Below are 26,531 nucleotides of genomic sequence, written 5' to 3' on the forward strand. Positions count from 1 at the left end.
TTGTTTACATTTAGGTCTACAAATTCATCAGCAATTTAATTTTGTATGTGGTGTGAAGGTTGCCAATCTCTTATGGTAGCCAACTGTCCTGGCGCCATTAATTGAAAAGGAGTTTGCAAAACAGTGAAAGAGGAAAATGGATTTAAACAGTTGGATTCTCAACCTCAATCCAGAAAGATATGTGACACAGCACACCTGTACATGTAAGTCTAGCCTGACTTATTAGTGAGCTAGATCCTTCGGGGAAGGATTGCCTCTTATTCACATTGTGTTTCTCGTGCCTACCGTGGTCCCAGAAGATAGTACAGTATTTTTAAGAAATCAGATAAATACAAAACCCTTTATAATTTAGTCACCATCACCTTCTAGGTACACCCACCATATACTTGGGAAATACCAAATACAGTGTGTGCTTCTGTACTTCTTGCTGCTTCTCTTTGAAGTCTTTTTTTCTACCTGCCACGTCCATTGGCCTGTAAACACAATGTATTCTCCTTTTGTGCCCATATGGGTAGCACCTTTAAGAAGCTGTAAGTAAAACCTGGGATATTGTCTTACCAGCCACTTGCCGGTGAACTCCCTTTGGGATCTCTACCTCAAATCAAAATTCAACTTTTAGAATGTTAAAGAGATACAGTTTCTTTCCATCCTGTGGAGATCAACGGACCCTGGGACTTACCGGTTTAGGGACTGTATACGAGCTCCAAAGGGGCATCCTGATGGTTTTGTCAAATCCACTTACATACTCCCTGTGATAAAGGAGACAGGGCTCCTTGTTCTTCTGCATAACCCTGGGTCTCCCAAATGGCAAATTTAGTTTCTCTGTTGCTGTTACTAAAATAAAAATAACAAAATTAAAATGTTTATGAAGTTAGCCAATGTTTCTATGCATAGTAACCATCAATCTCTGATAGTTTATTATTTTCCAGTAATTCATAACTATTTAATATATTTAACCTCTTTTAATTCTTAGAAACCACCCTATGAGGTAGGTGTCATTATTTCATTCTACAGATTATAAAACTGAGGCTTAAATTATTTACCTCAGCACCTAACAGCTCACAAGACATATCTGAAGGTTTTAAGATAAAACCTTAAAATCAAAACACATACTTTATAACAAAGATGATCTACTTTAATAATTAATAATTATCATAGGAAAGAAATGGGAATTTTATCAAAAGTATGGCCTAATGTATTTATTCATTTTTATTTGTCTGCTATTGTAACCTAAATTTTATCAATTAGTGATGGTTAAAAAACCTGCAGGGTATTCATGCCATGGAATAACACTTAGTAGATTCTAAGAAGATTGTCAAAACAACCAACACATTTACTGAGCTCTTACTACATGCCAAGCACTATTCTAAGTACACACATATGTTAACTCATTTGATTTTCATAACAATTTTAAAAGTAGGTATTTTCATTCTATAAGTGATGAACAAGCCTAGAAAGTATAATACAAGAGTACTCAAGCGATGACAAGTTGACCATAGTTAATAATACAATATCGCATATTTGAAAGCTGCTGAGAGAGTCAATCTTAAAAATCCTCATCACAAGAAAAAAAATTTTGTAACTATGTGTGGGGACAGATGTTAACTAGACTTATTGTGCTGGTCATTTTGCAATATACACAAATAGAAAATCACTCTATTGTACACCTGAAACTAATGTTATATGTCAATTATACCTCAATAAAAATTTTTTAAGTAAAAAATAAAAAGGTAACAGGTAATCAAAATATTGCTCCAAGCCAGACACTGTTCTAAATTCCTTCCATGGATTAGCTGTTTTAATGTTTACAATTACATGAGGCGAGTGCCGTTATTATAGACGAAGAGACAGACACAGAGAGGTTAAGTAATTTGGCCCAGGTTACACAGTCAAGAAGCAGTAGACATAGGATTTGAACCCAGGCAGTTTGTCTCTTCACATCTAAGAAGGTGAATAGGGGACTGTAGACAGGTACAACCATTTGAAGGAATTTGTTACGTGCTTGGAACCATTGTAACTACTCCATGCTTGCTATTCTTGTTATTAGATGTGGGGTCATTTTCCCTCCTGTATATTGGCAATACAATCTTTGTGTTCAAAAGAACCTGTGAGCTTACTTCGTAGAATCCCCAAAAGGCAATATGTTATGTTTTGTTAGGTCTAAACACGAAAGACTTAACACACTTATTATTGACTTACTTTCATTTTGGGTGAGATTTAGCATTTGATTCACATGTTCTAGATCAGAATTCTGCAAGACAATGTGGGACAGGGGAAGAAAGTGAATCTAAGTAACATGTTCTAAAAGGTGATCAAGATTAGTTCTGTGGGAATCACGTGAATGCTTTACTACCAAACAAAAGAGCTGTACTAACTTGAGTTTAAATTCCAGTCTGGCCACTAACTCAGAAATACACAGGGATACTTTTTACTGCAGGAGTTTGCAAAGATATAACCGATAATGGGGCAGAGTATTCTGACCACAGCTCGAATCAACTAAATTGAGATGAAAACATCCCACGGCTTCTCAGGCTTGATTTGTAGGCAACTCCTTTGCAGATTCTGATTCAGTAAGCCCCAGCTCAGTGGGGTCAGAGATTCTCGACCTCTAACCAGCTTACAAATGATGCAGATACTGATCTTGGCACCACATTTTGAGTAGCAAGGGACATTCCTTACAGAGATGAACTTGGAGTTTGCTGCCAGATAGACCGAGTTTCTGTGGCATGGGACAATTTACCTAACTTCTCTGAGTCCTCTTTATCTCTAAATTGGGGATAAAACATCCACTTTAGAATATTTAATATTATTATTTTAAATGGCGGTTCCATTGAACTTATCTGGAGCAGTAGGAAACCCACACTTTTATTCTGATCTTTGGTGTAGATTTGATTTTTATTGGGAAGTTTGGACTTTCATCCCTTTAAGCCTTTTTTGGTTGGTAATGTATTTATGTTTGATTTTTTTCTGTGGTTTAATGTGATTTTGAAGATTAGAAAATGGAAAGTCTTCCCTAACCCCTGGCTCGAAGAAATAATTCTTACCTGAGGCAGTAGGTGTTTATTTAGCTCTACAACCGCACTTTGAACTTGGCATCAGATGCACCTTGACATTAGTTTTAGCTTGATGGACTCCTGATAACTGGGCTCCAATTTCATTCTGAAATCTCAGCCCCACCCATGTGGTCCAGTTCTCACAGGTGGGCTTGTCCTTGCATTTTGACCTCCTGTTCTGACTCCTTGCCTTTGGGAGGCCTCCTCCTAGGCTGAAATCTCACCTTGTTGAGAAAATCTCCTGGGATCTGAAGTCCTGTTCTGGAACTCAGCGGGGCACCTGATCTACTAAAAAAACCTTCCCAATGCTGACTGTCAGCCAGCCTCCAAGTTGTCAGATCAAAGGATTCTGGCTGCTACCCAAAAGAACATCTCCTACTTTGAACGTTAGGCTTCCTGCTGAATGGACTCCAGAGCACCCACCCGAGTGGGTGTGTCTGATGCGAGATCGCAGTCCCTGCGCTCTTCAGCTACTTTTGCTCTGAAATAACCAAGCATGACCATCTGACCTTTAGCGGTAAGAGGGATGGTTTATGAGGGAAATCAAAGAGAACTCCAGGATTCCACTGTTTGGAATGGTTAAGGACAGTTAGCTCCCAGTGGATTCACAATTTCCAAATGATGCTTTCCAGTTTACAAAACATATTCACATACTTAATCTTAAAATGTATCTCTCATTTGTAGAGATGGTTGAGAAAAGCCACTTAGGAAATATCTGAGCTAGAACACAAACCTGGTTGTCAGCTACCCTGGCTATAGATTAGCTTGCCCCTTTACATTCTTATGGATACATGAAGTTCTTACTTACGTTTTGTAGCTCAGAGCATGAACACTGTAGATTATCTGTGGGCAATGAAACAGTAAAGCCACAAACAGAAAACTTTGACAATTCCTCTGGGTGAGATGGTTCATAATAAGGCACCTTCAGAAGATGGTTTAAACTACCATGGGTACCATTGTTTGGTGCTGGCTGAATGTGTAGAAGATCTGTTTAAAAGATAAGTTCAAAAAATAAGTTCAAAGTAGTTTTAAAGTAGAAGGCAACAACATCTATGCAGAAGATGGGAGAAAACAAGCATCTACCATTTACCTCCTTTAATAAATTCTGCTCTAAATCAGTGGGACATTGCATATTCCATTCGGTTTACCAGATTCTCTGCCCACTCCCTGCCACACACACACACAGACACAAAATTTCTATACCTAGTCTTTCTGGAAATAAAAACAGTTGCTGTAAATGAACCACAGGAATTTCCAACAACTATTTCTGTTCCTCTAGAGAAAACATCTTTGCTTAAGTGATCACTTTGTGCCTTAAACATATCATGGTTTTCTAGCATAAAAACTATACTTTTAGTAAAAACAAGTTTAGAGAAGTTAAATAATTTACAATCTTACTTGTAGTATATTCACTTAATTATAGGAAAATTCTTTAAGTACAGATACCTTAAAAAATTAAACTAGTGAACTTTGCTTAATATTTAGAGGAATTTTTCTAGTTTTTCCTACAAAAACAAAACATACAAATATTTCACAAACATAGCCTTGTAAGTGGATCCTGCTGAGAACTACCAAGGAAATCTACCCCAGAACTGGAATCCTACCTAGTTCCTCTTAACCCTTCCCGAAAAGGGCCAGCAGCCCTGAAACCACAAACTCAGCCTTGGGAGCCAAGAATTTAACTTGTTAAGGCTACAACACATTAGTTTGTTAAACAAATACTCTTCAGTCTCTAAGTCATATTCAACTACCACAGGCCAGTGCGAAGAAGGAGTGACAACTGTGAGTGTATTTATGTTCACAAACTCCTATAGCTAAAGGTGAGATTGCAGCTTACTCATCGCCTTGCCTTGAAGTGTGGTCTGAGGTAAGCATATTGGCAGGAACATAGGTTAGATTTCCCCTAAACTCTAATTCTTTAAGTTTTTTTAACATTGTGTGTAATAATGTGTCTATCCAAATAGGACTTTTTTTTTATAACATCCTTTTATGTCAGAAGCTTTCTCTCTGTAATTACAAGAAAATACTTGTGTTTTTAGACGTGTTTTTCCTGCTTTGAAAAGTTGGAGGTGTGATTTTAATAATCTAAGTTCTATTAAATTAGATTTTCAGATAGTAACTAATAGAGAAGCTGGTCTCCCAAGATCTAATGTTTATCATTACTAGAAAAGCAAAAAGAACTCTCTCTCAAAACTGAGTAATTCTGAATTATAAGCAATTCTTCCTCAGCTTTTCTACTTCTTGTTTTCTTAGGAAAGAGCATCTACTTCTGGGGTTCCATTTATCACCAATTTCAAAATACAAATTTTTAAGACTCTCTCCACATTTTATTGTTGAACTTATGTACTCACCGCATATTAAGTTATAAATTTCAATATTGTCAAATGGTTCAACTTCAGTCTTCTCTTTAAAACTGGGTCCATGTGCCAGAAAGATAGCCTAGGTGGGGGGGGGGGGTAATAGTCCTACTATTACTGGGTGTCACGTAAATGCGAAAACAGATGTTGGAAGAGACACAATTTTCTTTCTGTAACAGCTCTCCTACTTGTATCTTAGACCTGTGGAAGGACTACTTTCCAGATCTGAAAATGATTTTGACATCATTTCCTCCTGTGATGTTGTACCAATCCCAATCAAACATAATCCAAACCATGTTTACTTTTTCTCCTGCTTTCACAGCATCTCCTCTGTCAACAGACCAGGCAAATACAAGCAACAGTGGACAACCAGTGCCAGCACAATTCTACAGTATCGGGGCAGTACATATTAGAATTCATCATACAATGTCATAGATTCTTTTTGTACTCCTTTCATATCATTGTTCAATTATGTTACAACTACTACGTGACCAAAAAAATGTTGAACTTCTTAAGCATTAAATTTTTGCAAAATTTATACTCACCCACTGATTTCTCAAATACATCTCCCATTTACTTTAGGATGAAGAGACCTAAATATTTTTATTTATGTTTGACTAATTAAAGTTAGCTTCATTATATTATTTATAACAGATCTAATTGCTTTAGATTCTAAATAATGAGAACAGTATCAAATATGGATAAGCAATTCTTTTCAGGTAACAGGAATACATTTACAGATATATATTTTTCCAAGATAATCAGCAAAGAATTGGAGGTTTTTCTTGCAGTAATTAACTGAATTATCAAATAGTCCCCTAATTAATAAAGAAGCATTCTGTCTCCAGAAATTTCTCAAGTACTTACAAAGAGATGTAACTCGTCATGACAACGTTAAGAGGCCGTATATTCGTAAAGAGCCTTTTTCTTTATTTGGAAACCATGTGTTTGTGCGTGTCTGTGTGCATGTGTGACAAATGGAACTAGATAAGACAGTCAGGTTGCAAAATGATAAAGCTTTACCTATGGGCGAATATTGAATACACTGTACTCATGGGCTCCTTCAGTAGCTTCTTCCCTGGGCTCCCAGGACACCACACACTCCTGGTTTTCCTCCTCCTTCACTGGCTCTAGGTCCAGGTCTCTTTGCTAGTATCTCTTTTTCTCCTTCTCTTCAAGGAAAAGTCCTCAGGGCTCAGTGTTTGGTCCTCTTCTATACCTGCACTCGATCCCTGAGATGCTTACCTAGCCATATATCTTCTAAATAATCTATACGCCTAAAACTCAATGTTTCATCTCTTTAGGTAGACCCTCTGATTGTCTATATTTAACATCTCTACTTGCACGTCTAATAAATATCTTGAACTGAATATGTCCAACTAACTCTCATTCTCTCCCCTCTGCTCAGCAGCAGCCACAGTTGACTATCCTAATAGCCTAACGAAGGCTCTCTTGCCCTCAACACATCAGACATGCTCCCACCTTAGGGCCTTGACACTGGCTGTTTCCTCTGCTTGGGACACCTGCCCCCTGAATATTTGAAAGGTTAATTCTTTCACCTTGAACTTGAAGTCTCTGCTCAAATGCCATCCTGATGAATCTTACCCTGTCTATCTCATTTAATTCTTGGGTAAGTTGTTTATTTTTCTTCTTCTTCTTTTTTTTTTTGGAGGGGGCAGGTAACTATGTTTATTTATTTATTTATTTTTAATGGAGATATCAGGGATTGAACCCAGGACCTCATTCATGCTAAGCACACACTCTACCACTGAGCTATACCCTCCCTGCTTCCATCTCATTTAAAGTTGCACTCTGCCCCTATGGCACTCCCCAAAACACCCCCAATTTCCACCTATTCTGCTTTACTTTTTCTTTATTTCCATAGCACTTAACTCCTAACATACCAAACAATATACTGCTTTATTATGCTAAATGTCTATATCCACCTGTTAAGATGAAAACTTCATGAGGGCAGGGATCTTTTGGTGTGCTGTTCACAAATGTATTCAAGAGTTTTGAACATCACCTGTCACAAAGTAGGTGCTCAATAAATAGATCTTTAAAAAAAAATCGCTAAGTTACCTCCATGCTCTTAAACTCATTGTTATAACCATGGTTGCCTCCTCCACAGGATGAAGATGCATTATTCCTATAAAGAAATGACATCATTACACTCTGATCATCTACTGATATGAGACCTTATTGCAAGCTGAACTTTAATGGATTTTGATGTAGCTTCTGCTTTTATATGAGTAAAATTTTCTGTCAATGACAGCACTAATATATTTATTTTCATGCTCAAATTCATACCACAGAGGAACAAAGAGAATAGTAGGAGAGAAAGAAGGAGAAGTCCAGGGTCTATAAATAGAATTCAAAAGCCTTCAACTCTGAAACATTAAGAAAAGGATAAACAAAGTCATATATTTTTTAAAAAATTGCCTTTGAGCCCATCTGTGCATTTACACATCCATGTCTGCGTGATGAAGAATGATTTGATTGATACGTTACTTTAAGCATTTCAGTGCTTTAAAAATAAATCTTAGAATTGCGGGAAAAAAATCAATTCCTATTTTATCATGGAGATGTCTAGGGAAATAATATAAAAGTATGAATAAAGAATACTCAGCTCACGTTAATTATAAGACTTGGGAAGGAAACTGTAAATGCAGAGTATATTTTTAACTTTCGGGATTTTCTTCCATGAGTTGTCCTATTACTTGAATGATTTTTCAAAGTTAATTAATTTGTATTTTGTGTTTGTATTTTGCCTATTTTTTCACATTTTAATCTTTGAATTGAGCAGTCTTAGCAATTTTATATGTAGCTAGTGTGTATACTTGAAAACGAAATAGTGATAAGTGAACCTAGATTTTTTTTTAAAAAGACTACTATTTCCAAATATTAGCCTTAAAAGATTTCTCTCATTTGTTTCTCTAAACCCTACCTCCCACTCCCTGCAAACACACACAAACACACGCACATACACACACACATATACACACACAGAGTTTCTGTTGTTTACACTGTAGCCTTAATTGAGAGCAAGACTTTAGTGTCTTTAAAAATCAACTTAAAAAAAAAAAAATAACTGACTCTCACTTAGCTCAAACAAAAAATAAAAATAAATCACAAAATAAAAAATAAACTGCAACACTGACCAGGCCACACTCAACTCTACCCAATGGAGGGAAGAAAGAAGAAACTAAGTACTGCCCAGAATGAGGAAAGCAAGGGTACTACTTACAAGGAGTTTTTAAATTCAGTTACTCTAAGGTTCCAGTCCATGTCATCCTAGTCAATTCCTAGTCAATTCCAATAAAATTGTTGGTAGAAGGTAAAATTGTCTTAAAAATATTTTTATCCTTATTGCGTAGATATTTGGTTCCCCAAGATTACTGGAACTATTGTGGGTAACTAAGTTTTAAATTCTGTGTGGCAAACTAGAGTGCTCATTAAGGAAAGAAAGAAAAGTTCTTTTGAACCAAGTCATTGGTAAAATTCTCTAAAATTGGTCTTTTATTTATCTTTCTGTTTTCAGAAAAATCTAGTTTGTTTATTTTTATATTTCCAACCCCTAGCCCAACTCAACTAGAAAACTTTACTAAGTATTACAAAACTGTATTAGGAAGAAAAAGGTCAAAATATTGTGTGAAAAGCCCTATTTCCTATTGCTTTCCAAGTGAAAACTTTAGAAATGTGCTCTTCTAATTGCTGATGTTCGAGCTTTCCAACCATTAATTTGGTTCTGGAAATTACACATGGAAAAATGGAAGCTGGCACTTGGAAAAGATGAGTTGATTTTATCTGTCATAACTTAGCTCAACTTCCAACTACTATATAAAATCCTTTGGAACAAATTCTCTTTTATCTTCTCCGTGTCTAATTAATAAAGTTGAAATCAAGGCCCTGTTTCTCTGCCATAGCTGGGAAATGACACAGATGGGAGGTGAGCAAGACTTCTTCCCTGATATCCAATTAATTACCAAGTCTTATCTTTCTCTGTAGTACTTTTCACATTTCCCTCGCTTTCCTCCTCTCCTGCCACAATTCTGAGCTAGCTCTGACCTGAGTTGGTTATCCTGATTCTGAGCTTCAGGACCTTCCTATATAACACAGACACAGACACACATACACACACAAACACACATAGGCCCCTAATTGTATTTAACACTGCATATCTCTGCTGGAAATGGAAACATATATTTCGTTTGTTTGTTTTAATGGAGGTACTGGGGATTGAACCCAGGACCTAGTGCATGCTAAGCATGTGCTCTACCACTGAGCTATTACCCTCCTCCCTGGAAACATGTTTCAATGAATACAAATGTGAGACAGAATATAATGAACCAGACCTACCCTGGAAAATCTGAGTCACAAGTTCACCATACATACTTTCCTGCCAGTATCCTAACTAACCAGTTTTACTGTCCCCCACAGCACCACAGCCTCCCTTGGGGCTGTCATAATGCTAAAGAATGGGTCACGACACATCTTTCTAACTGGCTTCCCTGCCACTCACTTGACCATAGTCCCCCATATGGCAGCTGGGGGTGCTCTCTGAAATGCAAATCCCAATATATTTACCTCCAGCTATCTTGTATCTACTAATGGTCTCCTACTTTCTTCACAAAGCCACACTCCTTAGTGGTGATAGACAAGGTCCTTTGTGCAGAGGGCAGCTTCATTCACCAGGTGCTCTAGCAATAAGGAACTACTTGCAATGGATGGAATCTAGTCCTTCTGCCTGAAACTTGACTCTCTCTATATCCTTCCTTGCCCCAGAGCTGCTCCTGGCTTTAGAGGCCTTTTAAAGGCACTCCACTGCTCCGAGCTCCACTGCTCTCTTTCAGAGAAAGAGGCACCTCTGAGAAGACACAGCCTGGCAGTACTCAAGGCTTGGCAAGCAGATGAGTGCCTTCCAGTAAAGAAAAGGGGTCATTTTCCTCCTGCAGATGCAGACTGTCAAGGCTTGGTGAGCTGAGCAAGGGATATCCACTTCCACTCATCTCCTCGGCTGAGTGCCTCTGTGCAATACACACGCTAGACAACTGCACAGACCTGCTTATGCGTCAGCATTTAGCCTAAGCCATCCTGAGTCTTCAAACCCTGGAGCAGGAATCACACCCACCAGGAAGCATTCTCTGACATCCTCTGGCATCCGCACCTGGGGTGTGAGCTCACTCTTTGTTTCCTTGTGGCTTGTACTTGATCCTAGTGTGGCAGTTCTTACACTTGATTGTAACTGTTGTCACCCTCCCGCCTGGGAGGGTGAGGACTGTCTCCGTTTCTTAGAAAGTTGCCCGGGACGTATTTGTCAGTTTTCAATCATAAAATGAAAAGCTTTTATTCACATTCTCTAAAAGGGAACTTTAGCTTTCCTTCAATTAACTTCAAATAATTGGGTGCCCCAAATTAGCAAAATCTAACACATTTTAAGCAAAATAAGGATGAAGAGGGGGAAGAGGAGGAAAACAGATTACATGAAATGATGAAATTTGCTACAATTTTGGAAAGGGAATCTAATCTAGTTATCAAATTCTGAACATGATAACTAAAGATGACATACTGTAACACAGAAGGTAGGTAGCCTGAGACTGATGTGGTAAGAGCTGGAGACAGAGTGAGGCCAGGACCTAATCAGATGAGGCTCCCCAGATGCCCTGGCTAGGGCTACAGCCAACATTTCCTCTGGTGTGAGTTAGTTTATTTTGTGTACAAATAGCAACAGAATAATAAAACTGGGCTCATCTTGTGTTACAGATGAGAAAAATGAAGCCCTGAGATGTTAATCTCTTCAAGTTCTCACAGGTCAGGTGTGAAGCCCGGCCTTGGACTCTGGGGCTGCTGCCAGCTAGTAAACGTACAAAGCTCACAGTCTGAGACTGAGTGTCAGTGTGTGAAAGCCAGAGGTATGCTGGTGGCTGGACTCCCTTCCCTAAACCATAGTCTGTGGTGTGGAACCAATGGGCACGTGGGACCATGGTGTCCTAACTCCTTTGATCTCATACTCTTAACAGTAAATATTTGGAGAACTCACTCACGTTTATATATCACACACACACGCTACTAAAAATCTTATATATTTAACATTAGTAAAGCCTAATTTTGTTTACATGTTTTAATCCTTTAGAGAAAGCTGTCCTGAGCCACACTGACCCAGAAGGTGATGATGCTCCAATTCCATGAAGAAAGGCCAGTGCCATCTAGCGGTCCCCGTGTTAAACTGCACCCTCTGGCCTAGCCGGGGCACTGGCAGGCTTTCCTGTTATCTCAGATAAGAGGCTCAGCCAAATCTCCAACTCCTCATCCTGCACATGTTTATATTAGAGCCCAGCTTCCTCGTCTTCCTTTTCTCCTCTCCCTTTGTTAAATGTATCTTTCAGCCACTGTATTTCCACTTTCCTCTGCATCTCCCCTGACATCATGTAATACAAGTAAGACAGAAAACACAATATGATCCTGATTCCCTTTATATCCATTCATGCATAAGGGAAAAATCCTGGAATAAAATACAAAAAATAGGGAACATGAATTAAGCTACCAGATAGTGTGCATGTATTTGTTTACTGACTTATTATCAGGCTTCTTCATGTGATCAGGAGGGCAGGAATCATTTCTGTATCCCAAATGCCTAGAACAGAGTTTGGTGCACACCTAGCAAGCATCAATAAAATGTTGTTGAATCAATTAATTAGTTGGTTATTTGGGGATGAAATGATTCAGAATGGTTTATATTTCCTCTAAACAGACTTATATTTTGCAAATGTTCAATGATTAATAGGAATTAAAATTATAACCAAAAACAAGTTACAACTAATTGGTCAGCTTGGCCATACAGACATAAGCGTACTTTTTATAAAAGCCACAAAAATGACAAAGGTCTTAAAGAGCCATTTCATCAGTTACTCATCACCAGCCTGTAAGACACCTGATATCATCTTTATACCCTGTCTGCTGCCTAAAGGAGACTGCAGTCGGGGATAAGAATGTGCTAGTACCGACAGTTTCCGGAACAGTCGATGAACAGTCAGGCTTCTTCTGACTCATTCTCATTCTCATTTATCTTGTGAAGATTAGGATGCTAAGATTGGCAACCTAGTAACAGTCCTTTCAAATGCAGAAGTGCTAGATAGCATATAAAAGGTCAAGAAATTGTCACACTCAGGAAAATTCATGTAATAATAGCAGGATAAGGTGAAGAAAATTTATTATGAGAGATGGCTGTTAACAGTATTATGAGATTAATTAACAGACACACAAACCTCACAGCCAGCCACTGTCGATCCACCAAAAGATGAGCTTTGTCAATTCTGACATTTTTGGCATAGTGCAGTCGTTTTGGCAAATCAGGAGTCAAATAGGGTGTGAAATGCTGATCAGGTTTTCGGCACTGAAAAAGAGGTAAATTATTTCTTCATGACACTTAATAAATGTATAAGCTAGTACAATTTCATCTCCTAGGACCATTTATTAAACATTTTTTAAAAGTAAGAGGATTTAAGCCTGGCTAAAAAATACAGGAATATTAAACCTATTATCAATGTACTCACATTCCCTAGCTATACTGTTTTTAATTGTTACAACATTATTTGTTGCAATTAAAAATAGGATGTATATTATACTGTTTGATGTTCAAAGTTTTATTCCTGTGTATGTATCTTAAACCTTCATGAATCTCCCCTCCTTTTTTGACAGAAAACAGATAGGTTTAGATTTAGTGACAATTACAACTTTTGAGTCTAAATTCTACATGGAAAGTATACAATACATTAGTAATATGAGTGAAAAGTCTAAAAATTAGTTTAATAGCACAAAAAAAACTCTTCACAATTGACTCAGTTTAACCTTTGAATAACCTACATTTGCTTAATTTTCAAAGTCATTAGTTTTTGAAATCTAGTACAGTTCTACTTGTGAAAAATTCATGGGTTTCTTCATAAATTAGAAATTGTTTCTTAATAATCACTGCTAACTAGATGGCATACTTTAAAACTATGTAAAGATGCAAATCATACTGGCAGCTATATATGCAATAAAAGTGAGAAAATGAGAACTAAAACTACAAAGAAACTTTTTCTCTCTTGTGACCTTTTCAAGAAACAAAAGGGAAAAAAAATACAGGGAAGCATGTGGGGGAATGAATGGTTTTTTCCACTTTCTCATTTTCTTATTTATTTTAAGCCTCAACGATGTTACAAAGATTTCAAGTCTGTGTCACTATTATCTCACGCTCAATCTATATAAGAAAAAGAAAAGATACTATGAAATTGACAAAAATTTTAAAAAGAAATACAGATAGCAGGCAAGTGAAGACTTATAGAATGAAAAAGGGAAAAGTATTTATTGCACAGTTATTTCTGCACAGTTATTTTTTCTTGCCTACTTTGCTATCTTTTTCAGTCTTCTTATTTTTCTACATTTTCATTTGTCATTACTTCTTGCTTAAGTCACAATTTTTGTAACTTCCAGGCAAGCACATCATGGCAGCTGCTGAGTATGCAGCTTCCTCAAATATACAAAGGACTAGAACGTGCCCTTAAAGACCACCAGTCATTTGATGAGTCACACTTTGCTGGCTGAGTGCACAGCCAGAGTGAATACAGAGAAACCTGGGGGTGTACTGCTAACCTCTGAAGAAGTTCGGTGTTTTTTGCAGCATTTGAGAATTTAAGTTAAAGACACTAGAATTAAGATAAAATTGCCATCCTTTTATCAAACAAAGTTGATGCTGTTGTCTGTCATGCAGCCAGAATGTTTGGAACTTTCCAGTTCGTGTTTGGGTATGTTTGCCCAACAGAAGCTCAGTCTAGGCCCACAGAACAGCATTCCTGGGGATACTGTACTACCACATGGATATTTTCCTAGGAATAATGGACTACTTTGTAAAATGAGAGGCTGTTTCTTCAGGCCCAGGCCATGTCTGTGATGCCACATAATAGACTCCCAGTGTCTATGGTATCCAATCCCTTTGCACCACTAGGATTATTGGACATCACCCTTCCTCATCTCACCAACAGGACTTCAGCTATATGGATCATAAGGTGATGGGGAAAAGGGAAAACAACGTGCAGATTTAGAAGTGTCCATATGTTGATGCTTCTCAGCTACCCATCCAATCAGCATGAACACACTGTATCCATACCCCTCACCAGTAAGGGATGACATTGTCCATCATGCTTACTGAAGATCAGAATATTAGATGTAAGAGAAAAAAGGAGCGATTAACACTTAAGGATCTCTGCTCAAGTGGTCCTTCCTACTTCAAACCTGCAGTGGGTCCCAGATTATAGTAACCATTCTTTCCCCAACATTTCCTTATCCTCAGTCTTTCACATTTCATTCTAACAGATTTTACTATAATTGCATATCACCCATACAGAAATAAATCCAGCCCCACCCCAAGGAATGGTAAACTGGTGAATTCATATAACAGACATACATTTGCAAATATACTTTCAACACAGAACTATTAAAACCACCACACAAGAATATTTCAGATCTCTCCAGGAGTAGCGAAATCCACCTGGAAAATCTGGATTGCTTTAAACTATATGGAATTTGCTCTGCTTGTTTACTCACAACCTGAGATGTAAGAACCAGTCAAAAGCAGTCGCAATTATAGCTAGAGTAAGGAGATGATTTTTCTGATCTGTATAAAAAGATCTGTAATATCTGTGCTTCACTGTTTCCTCATATAAAATGACACAAAAAAATGTGAAAAACGATACTGCCTGAAGCTCAGTAGCCCAGCTCCTTCTAAGGAAACATCAGTCCATTCAATTCAGGAATCAGTGCCCCTGTTACCCGAACCAGTTTCCTTTAGAGGTGTCAACTCCAGAATAAAATCAACTAAGATAAAAACAACTGGCAAGAATATAAAACAATGCTGAAGAAGGGTTAAAGAAATAAATTATAAGTGGCTTGGGCTAAAAAAGGTATAGAATATAAATTTCTCAAAACTCAGATTAAGGACATTACGTTAACTTAAACATGTATGCTAGGAGAGTGTATACTTACACTGAGGTTCCTAATAATTTCTTCAGAATTAACTGTTTCAAAAGAAAAATGAATAAATAAATCACATTAAAGTTGATACTCGACAACAGCAAAAAAATGTAAATAACTCGTTAATTTGACACACATTTATTAATGATTACGATCTGATAAAATTAAATTAATAAGTATTTTAAGCAAAGAATTGCTTTAGCATTTAAGAATGGAGCAGAATATATTTTAACCTAACAATATTAAATACTACCATAGACTTTATAGATGGACTGTACTTAAACATGAGAATCTCTCATTTGCTTCTGTGTGGTCCTTCCAAGAAGTCAGAAGGGCAGGCCTGGTAATCCCTACATTCTCAGAATTAGGGGCTGTGGTTATTCACTTTCAAGTTTACCTTTATTTTTCCATTGAGCATCTTCATACTTACAGGTAAAAAAATCATAAGGTATATTACGAGTCCTGATGCGGGGAGCAGGTCCTTCATACATGTAGAAGTTTATTTGGGAAAAATAATCAGTCATATATTCCCGTTGCTCACAATAAGTTTGATCCATTCCTGAATTTAAAAAATAAAATTATCCAGTGAATGGTAACAATTGGTTTGTCTTTGACAGGTCAAATAGAAGACATTTAATGCTACAGATCTCAAACCAAGTTTCACTGAGAACCTCTAAAATTCACTCCATTTTTTTTACTCTAAATGGCAGGCCTTGAAAATCTTGGCATTGGAAGAGAAGAATCATGTTTATAAGAGAAGGATTGACAGAAATTACAAGCAGATCATCTGTTCAAAGAAGATCAATTACAATAATTTCAAAGATGAAAACCCTCTGTAGGAAGCAAATGAGATCTTTATAACATCTGATTTTTACATAAGACAACTCGATATATTTTTAAGTCAAAAAAGTAACATGCATTTTTATAAAACAATGCAATAAGTATGAGAACAAAGGCTAGAGCATATTCACTTTTCATAACTGTATTATTTAAATTTATACAAGCAGCACGCACTCTAAAAAATATTTGGTAGTTAAACCTTTTTTGTTTGAGGATTCTTCAGACTCCATCTAAATTTTTATTGTTGTCATTTTTATTTATTTTATTATTTCTATCTTTTATAATTTCTTTTGACAAAATGTGCCTTAAAATATTTCCTTTAATTTTGAAGCAACAGGCCAAAGTATCAGGGAACCATTTTAGAAATTCTAAAATAAAATACTATGTTTCACATTGTCCTGATGTCCTAAACCATAAACCAAAGTTTTGCAGACCTGCTCCTTTTCCTCATCTCACTTCATCTAGACCACCTCATCTAGAAAATGTCCATTTCTGCTTTATGTACTTCCAAACACACCATGTCCAGGAACGTACTTGGCATTGAGTTAGCACTTTGAAAATATTCGTTGAATGAATGAGTACTTTAAAAATGAGGTTGTGACAGCTATCTCACTTCTTTTAACACTGGGGTTAACTAAAATGGAGAGCCATGCTCAAGTAGACAAATGTAGAGTGACAGGGACTCCATAGACGTCTATTCACATGACTCAAAAGAAATACACAGGAAGTGGTAAACTAGCCAGTGTAATGAACTGCAGCCAATCTACATGAATGCACCGGTCACTGAAAAGAAGGCACCTTTTAAGACTGAATAACAGCCTGATCACCTCCCTATTCAGTATTACTAACTCCAGTTTTACAGAAAATCAAGTGTATGGATGGACTTTCACAATGAATGTTAGAATAATTAAACTGGAAAGATAAATTTTAGTCCTCTGTTAATCACAGCCCACCACAAGACTCATTCTTTGCTCATAAAAGAGTTTCTAGGTCTAGAAATACAGGCATTAAAATATCACTGTTATTCATGTGTGCTCCCTGAAGTGGTAAGATATAATCAATAATAAAATGTGATTTAAAAAAAAAGCATACCATGGTCAGCCAAAAGGATTATGTTGACACAATTGTCTAAGTTTCTCTGTTTTAGACCTTCCATCAACAATCCAAAAATGTTATCTACTGACTGTAAGGCTTGAATTACCTAAAGAAAAAGAAATGGCATTAAAATTGTCTTCGTGATTTAAGGTTTAATTAACCAAATCATTACCTAATAGAGTAAAACACTGAACACGTTTCTTCCTTTGAAATTGCTGGGTTTTGAAATAGGGTATCAGAGCCCAACTCCCACACTACAGTTACCAAATACCAATTCCTGTATGTCTATAGACAGAAAAATTAAACACTGTTCCCTGCAAAGGAAAATAGACTACTGGCCAATAAATATCTAAGAAAAACAACCTCAACAAACATTATTCAGCTGCAAAGGTTCTCAGAATGCTGTCCAATGTTGGGGAGAAGAGTCCACAGACACTTCCATAGGAGCCTGAATGGTTACACAGGATCTGAAGGATCACATGACAATGCTTAATCAGGGAGTTTAAAAAGGGGCATAGCCCGTAACCTAATCATTCTGTTTCTGGGCTTTTGTCCTAAGTAAACAGAGTACAAATGGAGATTCACATACAAGGATACTCATTACATTGTTTATTTATAATTTAAATACAAGAAAAATTAACTTATACCACATCCTTAAGAAGGCATGTTCAATAACCATTAAAAAATATTTTTAAAGAACAGTGGCATAGAGAAATGACCACAATACAATGTTAAAGATAACAAATTAAAACCAAACTGCATAAGCACCCAACATATTGCATAATCCAGTTTTGTTTTTAAATATATTTAGCATTTCATAGTAAATTCACAGGCACAGAAGACTGAAAGAAAATGTATCAAGGTACAATTAAGAGTGATTGTCTCTGAATAGTGGAGTTCATTTTTATTTTATTGTTTGTATTCTTTTGTGTTTTTTAAATTTCCTACACTTCATCAATATAGTATATTGCACTGACTTAAGGTTTAAATGAATAATTTTTTAACCAACATAATCTCATTTTTTTCCCAGTGAATAAGAAAGTGTAATAGCAATGGATTGAGAAAAATGTTTAGCCTTATAATCTATTATAACAATGATTGCCTTTTTTCCTTCTTTTTTGAGAAAGACTTTTACAAGCCATTTACTGTTAAGAGCGTTAGTGCATTATCTTATAAAATTCTCACAGCAAACATTCATGGATGGTGCTTTTGAAACTTCTGGTTATAGAGACCAGGGAATTTGAGGTTTAAAGAAGTTAAGGAACATGTTCATGGTCCCACAGTTAATGAGAGACAGAGCAGAACTTGAATTCAAATCATCTCTATCTACTGCCAAATCTATCATCAACTCCAATCCAAGATGCTTTCCTGACCCTCATTCTCAGGGGGACCACACAGTCTGGTTTGCCAGTGAGTCACATTTCCAACTATTGTCGTGGCATAATTACCTCCCCTTTCACAGAACCAACCTACTCACGCCTCCTGGCTGCGCTAAGAGCACTTCCTCCTCTGTCTTCCCCCATTATCTGATCTTCTCCTCCAAATTTATCCCCCTTCAGTGGAAGGAACCTGCTTGCTTATGACAGAAATCTGAAAAATCATTGTTGATCCTGCATCACCCATCTCGCCCCAAGTCATAGCAAGTCTCTCTCTTAAATAAATTTTAAGGGCATTTTCTTCCACCCAGGATGGTTGCCACGGCCATAGTCCAAGTCACTACTATCTCTTTCCTGAAATATTGCAAATGCTGACTCATCACTCCCCACTTTCTCTTGCTCCCTCCAATTCATTCCTCTTACACAATAAAAGTGAGTTTAAATGTTCATAGAACTGATTCTGTCATTTCCCTGATTAAAATGCCTCCGTGCTTCCCATTGTACATTTTATGGCCTTTAGGGACCTGCATGGTTTGGCACCCGCCTCCTCCTGAAGGCTTTCTCCCAGCCCTTCCCCGGGTTCACAGTGCTCCAGACATTAGTGGGAGACATTCCTCATACAACAATTCGAACAGTTCCCGGCACAGAGCAGCCCACAGTAAGAGTCAGCTGCTATTGTTATTGTTACCATTATCATGCTGTCTGTTTGTCTAGCCAGCTGTCCATCTGTCTGTTCATTTGTTCATTTTATGTGTCCCTCTAATGTGCTCTGCTCCTCCCTCAATCAGGCCGTTTGTGAGCTTTTTTCCTTTCTGTTATTCAGAGGAGAACTTTCCAGCCAGCCTCACCACCACCCCAACCCAGGCTAGGTTGGCCCCTCAAGACCTCTCAGGGCACCCTGATCTTTTCCTTTGAGGGACTTATCCAAATTGGGCTTAAAATTTATTTGGGTACGAAGCTAGGGCATTGAATAGAAGAAGTTACGATGCCTAAAGTCAGCTGGAGGGGTCAGACAAATGCAGGTGAAGTAGTTGATCACAGCAATATGTATAATGATTAGAATAGAAAAGGAGAAATGGTAAATACATTTTAGAGAGTTACTAAGCCATTCCCTTTCAGAATAACCTCAGTATTAAGAGTCTGTGATACAATCCAGGGTGGTGTGTATACTATATAAAAGAGGATGTATACTACACAAAAGAGTTCAGACGTGAACAGGGCCTTATATTAGAAATTATTGTGGTTTAACAGGAAGGAAGCAGAAGGGCATATCTTGTACAAAGACAAATCATGCTGCCAGAATAAATATGCTGTGCATCCCAACTGCGGACAACTGTTACATGAGTTTCCACGGGGTAGGGAAGCACCACACTCACGGGGGCCTGTGCGGATTTACATTACGTCCAAGACAATGCAGGCCTGAGTGGATTGCAGAAGAAAACTGGCTTTAAAAAAAAACCATTTTTAAGAACTATATTTCTGTGGTAAATACAGAATGGTGTAGATAATGAAGAAACTAATACTAGAGTCTACTTCAATTATAATGGGGGCCTAGAAGGGGAATGACTCTACCTGAGGGTAATAATATATTAAGTCCAATTATAAGAAACTTCTGATTGGAACTGTGCTTGAGCAGACAGTGGATATTCTCCGGTGGACTTTCAGGTGACGTGCCTTGAGATGCACTGTGTTAACCTGTTAAGCTGACACACAGTATTTAGCCTTGACGTTTTCATTATGTGAAGTAACTGCCTCTAAGTATTCAGTAGGCATTTATCCAATTAATTAGGATGCAGTTAATAAGGCAGATATTCTTTTTAGACTTTTAATTATCTTATGGTTAATAAAGCAGACCATCTTTTTAGTCTTTTAACTATTTTTATGTCTTTGTGTGTATATCAAATACACTTTGATTCAGTTGGAATTAAACAACAACATTTTAGGTTGTGGGTTTTACATTTGTTTAAAAAAAAAAAAAAACTCACTGCGGCACTGACTGGTCCCTGTTCGTGTCCTGCAGAATCAGGTTCCTCCACATATATGGTATAAAAATCAGGCCTAGGGGTGAAATAGAAACAGAAAGGCATTATCCATTTGCAATAAACCTACAAGGTGGATTTGGGGAATCTGTAGGGCTAGAACTTTGTGGCAGTTTCCTCCTTTTTGCCTCTGGTCTTTCCTTCTCTTCGCCCAGGCCCAGTGCTTCCACTTGGCCGCAGCTGGGGTGGTGTCCCAACAGGGCATAAATGAGTCCTTGCAGGATGTAGGCACTGGGCTGACTCAGCTCTGAAACTCTCTCTTGGTCTTGCTATTAAGACCTCTCAGTTTGCCTTGGCCCTCTGTTATTTCCAGGCTTATGAGTTTTTGCTGATTCTTTGTTCTGCCATGTTAGGTCCTTCTCTAAAAGTCTGGTTTCAGGAATAATTCTTGAAAAATGCCCATAAAAAAGGAAATGCCAAGTTGTTGGTTTTTTTTTTTTTTTCCAAAATGGTCATTTAAACTAAAAAAAAACTTTCATTTGATGCCCACAAATTTCCTACGGTGCCAGCACTTCCCCGACACTAGATATTACCTTTCAGCTTTGGGCAGGTCCAGCCATTTTAACAATGTAAAGACCCTTTCTTCATATGTCACACTTCTGAAAAGAGGAGGAAAAGTAATTTTTAAAATTAAACAAATATTTCCTTTCTTTCTCATCCATCCCTCCTTCACTGTCCCCTCAATTAAAATAAAAGGCAATTAATTATTATCCATTCATTCAATAAGTTTATTTTTATTCGCTTCATTCATTTTTGCATTTATATGTATTGACTATCTATTTTCAGACATGACGTTCATTTTAAACAGAATTTATCAGTGGACAAACCAAAGATGCCTTCCTACCTAGAAGTTACAGTCTAGTTGAGGAAGACAAACACCTATTAAAAGATAATAAATGCTATAGAAAAAAAGCAAAGCTAGAGCTAGAATAAGGGACACTGAAAAAAAAAAACCATAAATACAAAACAGAAACAGACTTATAGACATAGAATACAAACTCGTGGTTGCCAAGGGGGTGAGGGGTGGGAAGGGACAGACTGGAGTTTCAAAATGCAGAATAGATAAACAAGATTATACTGTATAGCACAGGGAAATATGTACAAGATCTTGTGGTAGCTTACAGCGAAAAAAAATGTGACAATATATGTATGTTTATATATAACTGAAAAATGGTGCTGTACACTGGAATTTGACACAATGTTGCAAAATGACTATAACTCAATAAAAAATGTTAAAAAATAAAAATAAAAGAACAACAAATTTTAAAAAAAGAAAGAAAGAAAAAACAAAAAAAAAAAGAAGGGGCACTCAGTAACTGGAATGGGCCAGTTTAGAATTTGACATCTTTGTATGACCAGGCTAGGACAGTGTTAAGAAGGTAATTCTGGAGCAACAGCCAGAAGAAGGTGAGGAAATAGGCTGAGTGGGTACACGGAATGAGACTATCTCAGACAGAGGAACAGCTGGTGCAAAGGCCCTACAGCTGAAGCAAGCCTGGTGTGTTGGGGGTCATGGAGGAGGTCAGTATGGCTCCCTCAGCATGAGAATCCGGGACAGCAGTAGGAAAGGACATTTGAGAGGCGGGAGGACAGCAGGGTTCATACCAACAGGGCCTCGTAGGCTTTTATGCTGCATGAAACAGGAGCCATCGGAGTTTTTAGTGCAAAAGAGGGTCGTAATGGGATTTGTTTTTTTAAATAATTATTCTAATTGATGACATGAGAACAGAAATAGAACCAGGGAGATGTGTAAAGATGCAACTGCAGTAATACAGGCAAAAGAGGATGACATCTGAAACCAGAATATTAATGCTGGAAGTAATAAAAAGTTCTCAGATTGCAAATATTTTGAATTAGATGCACAGCATTTACTGATAGATCAGATGAGGGATGTAAGAGATAAGAAGCAATGTTAACTACAAGATTTTTGGCCTAAACAACTGGAAGGATACAATTACCATCAAGATTTAAAACCAGATAAATGTAATCATTTCTGCCAAAATGGGGTCACGTCTGCAAGTGTTTCACTACCTGTTGTAAACCTTATACATGGAAGGAAAGGTGCCGTTTATAGCCACATCTGATCCTGGCCAAAAGTAGGTACCAGCTTTTAAACCTTGATACATTGCTGTCAGCCAGATCTATAAGAAAAGAAAATTTCAGATAAGTGGAGGTCAAGAGAATAATTAGTTTGGGTGAAAATGGTACCATTTATTAGGAACTGAACATATTAACAGTTGCACATTTTATTTAATTACTAAAATTCATTTAAATTATTTGAAACTTGTCTTTGTAGCAGTTAAAAAAAAAACGTAATTAGCCAGGCATTTACCTCGAAAATCAAAAAACGTAGCAAAGCGATAAGAAAGATGGCTTCTCAAGTTGGAAAAATTGTACAGTTCTTCCTCTTTTAAAAATTTACAAAACAGAATGAAGAAAAAAATCAATAGATAATCTTTCTCAGTAACTTCCAGAATGATATGTTTATAATACAACATCCAGGTTTCAGATGAAGGCAACTTGGGAGAACAATCACACTCATTTAAAAGATTCAAATTATAATTATAAATAGTAGTGAAACACCTTCCCACCCCTCGCTCTTAGAAATTAGAAAGATAATGTGAAATTCAAAGTGGAGAGAAGAGAGTGATCCACTGTCATGTTGGGAAACAAAGGTTACTTTGGTGCCACATGCAGGATGCTACATACTGGTTGTCCATGCCACCAAGCTGGATTATCTTTCTCCTTCGAAGAAAGTGAAAAATTCTTGTTGAGGTTTACATCATACATATTATTGTCAATGATGCCATGTGATTCTGGAAATAAACCCTAAAATAATAATTTTTTAAAAGATTTAAGATAAAATAATATATTCAGAAAACATACTTAAAATAGCATAAAAACTATAACTAATGTTTTGAAAAAAGTCATACTTTTAATATAAAACCCCTGTACATACACATATATATACATACACACACACACACACACACACACACATATATATATATGCTAGTTCCACCATGGTCTATGCTGCAAAGGAATGACATTAGGCAGATGGTTTATTGATGGTTTTAATATAACTCTTGTGTTATTAAAAACTGTTAATTAAAAAATCCTATATTAACAATAATGATTAACCACTGATATTATTGACAATAGGAGCAAGAAATTTACTATATAGATGCTTTTCAGTATCAGATATCCTGGCTAAATGGGTTAAAATGTGTTACCAGTACTTTAGAAAGAAGCCTGCCAAGTCTCTGTGCTTCCTCGCAGCCATCCATCCATCAAGACCATCCTTCCTTTAATCCAATCACACCTATTCATTCAATCACTGCACACATTTCCACTGAATGCCTATGACATCCTATGCAGTTATAACTACATTTAGATAGATTTTAGGGTCATTATTTCAGAATATTACTATATATGTGAATATGGATATGCACATATATAGGAAATTAATAGCACTTATGTATAATTCCTTATTTACAATACATACATATATATGTATTATATATGCATGTGTATTTATGTACATATGTGTACATATAGTCAAGTCTTATTATTTGCAATAGTTATGTTCCATAAAGTTGCTGCAAACTCTGAATTAGTGAATACTGAACCATTTCTCCTAGGAAAAATACAAAGTTAGGTTCCTGTGAACCTCTGCTAATAACATTTTTATCTACTGATCCATATATAACCTTGTTTTGTGTGTGTTTCTATTTGAAGATACCTTATTTAATATATATCGTTGATTCACTGTAACTCATGCCTGAACAAAGCTTATCTAACACACATATCTTTTTACTCCAAATGGTACATCACGGCCTTCTTGCTCTTAGAAACACTAGAAAGTACTTCAGCTATATGCTTAAGGGTCATTTTAAACAACAAAATCTCTGGCAAAAAAGTACAAACATGCAAAAAACATGGCACTACATAGACAGTAGACTGTGATAACATTTGTTTACAGAATGAGAGCTAAAACAAGAAGGCAGAGTATTGCCTTGTAGGACCTCAGCTGGGGACATGTGAGCTGAGCAACTCAAATGTTTAGGTGAATCTGCAGAATGGAATCTGCATTTATACACCCAGACACACATGCGCATTTATACACCCAGACACACATGCACACACATACACATATATATATACAAATATATAGTTACTTAAGGACTAAAATTTAAATAAGTTGTAATTACTATTCCATAGTAATAAAAGACTAAATGCAAAGTAGGAAAAACATAACATCCTTTGGCAGTAAAGGCTTAGGCAGAGGACTCCTTAAGATGCATTCTAAATCTATAAATATTAAATAATTTAATTTTCCTTTGAGTTCATTTTGATCATTTCACTTATGTCTTCTTATACATTGAGGGGAATTCACTTGCTTTATCTAAAGAGATATAGCCAGTTTGAATTCATCTATGAAACAGGAGACTTTGTCAAGTTAAATACATGAAAAAAAAAGACTAGGAAAGAAAGAAATATCCCACATCAAAGTGACCATACTCATATATTGCCTCCCATTCCTAGCAGACCTTCAGATAAATGAGACTAATCAAAAGATCAGAGCAGAGGGAATGTCTCCCATCCAAGAGGCTGTCCTAGCCTGACAGAGAGGTAAATTAGCCAATGGTGGGATTCTCACTCACAGTTAACACCTCACAGCCCTGGACTGGCCTCGCACTAAGACATTCCTTCTATACCTGAATTAAGCCCTGACTGCCACCACATGTGCTTGTGAAATGTGTGACCTACAGCTCATCTGGTTTCTGCCTGAGCATGCCTGGTGTGGTCAGTTGCCTGCCAGGGGCCTGTCAGTCTTGCTACTGGGCCAAGCACTCACCGTGACAATGGTGTAATGATTTGGGAAGGTTTTGGTCGGATAGGCAGGTCTCAGGTATTTTGAATGAATCCCACATGTTTCTGCAACAAAGTACATTGAGAAATTAAGATGTGGCGGGAGGCTATAGCTCAAGTGGTAGAGCTCATGCTTGGCACACACAAAGTCTTGGGTTCAATCCCCAGTACCTCTTCTAAAAATAAATAAGTAAACTTAATTACCTTCCCCCAAAAAAAGAAAATTAAAAAAAAAAAGAGAGAGAGAGAGAGAGAAAGAGAAAGAGAGAAATTAAGATGTTTCTTCCTCAGGAGTTGTTTGAATAACTGAAACTTTGAACATGAAAATTTGTCAGAGAAATAGAAAACTGAGGGGTGAATTGTAAATGGAAAGAAGTTGAAATGCTGATGCCTAAAATGCCTCCATTCCAAAGAATGTCAGTTCTTAGGAGAGGAATGAGCTAAGTCAAGGGTCAGGAAAATTTTTCTGTGAAGAAATAAGTATCTTCTGTGAAGATAATAAGTATGTTGAGCTTTGCAAATCTATATGGCCTCTGTTGTAACAGCTCAACTCTGTTATTAAGGCCCCAAAGTATCCAAGGACAATATGTAAACAAATGAGCATGGCTGTCAAATTTCTAAGTACCTAAAGACACAGAGTATAAAATAATACACAAACTAAGCTACCAGTGATGTGGAAACATGACACCACTCTAGTTTCAAGTAGGACACACTTGCTATCTACAGATTCAGGCTATGACTTTGGATCACTTGCCTTTGAACCAGAGCTATTACTGAGCAGCTCATCAAAAGCAAGATCTTCTGCCATTGTTTCTTCTAGATCTTAATAATCTAAATTATGACTGAATAGAATAATTCTGGAAAGACACACAATAAACCAATAATAATATT

At 37.0% G+C, this 26,531-nt stretch overlaps 1 protein-coding gene across 1 annotated transcript in view; it reads right to left on the minus strand.

The window, feature by feature from the left end:
* The window catches only part of ENPP3 (ectonucleotide pyrophosphatase/phosphodiesterase 3), a 60,457-nt gene that overhangs the window by 17,159 nt on the left and 16,767 nt on the right, over positions 1–26,531 (minus strand). Inside the window, exons 7-20 of the mRNA XM_074368358.1 lie at positions 25,627–25,706; positions 23,478–23,597; positions 22,800–22,909; positions 21,302–21,367; positions 20,715–20,787; positions 17,351–17,459; positions 15,849–15,977; positions 15,431–15,462; positions 12,676–12,803; positions 7,493–7,559; positions 5,405–5,492; positions 3,862–4,040; positions 2,200–2,251; positions 680–834 (exon numbers count right to left, since the gene is read on the minus strand). Coding sequence (XP_074224459.1) covers positions 680–834; positions 2,200–2,251; positions 3,862–4,040; positions 5,405–5,492; positions 7,493–7,559; positions 12,676–12,803; positions 15,431–15,462; positions 15,849–15,977; positions 17,351–17,459; positions 20,715–20,787; positions 21,302–21,367; positions 22,800–22,909; positions 23,478–23,597; positions 25,627–25,706 — 1,388 coding nt within the window. The remainder of the gene's footprint in view (positions 1–679; positions 835–2,199; positions 2,252–3,861; positions 4,041–5,404; positions 5,493–7,492; positions 7,560–12,675; positions 12,804–15,430; positions 15,463–15,848; positions 15,978–17,350; positions 17,460–20,714; positions 20,788–21,301; positions 21,368–22,799; positions 22,910–23,477; positions 23,598–25,626; positions 25,707–26,531) is intronic.

Source organism: Camelus bactrianus, chromosome 8 (assembly GCF_048773025.1).
Source record: "Camelus bactrianus isolate YW-2024 breed Bactrian camel chromosome 8, ASM4877302v1, whole genome shotgun sequence".
Lineage (NCBI taxonomy): Eukaryota > Metazoa > Chordata > Mammalia > Artiodactyla > Camelidae > Camelus > Camelus bactrianus.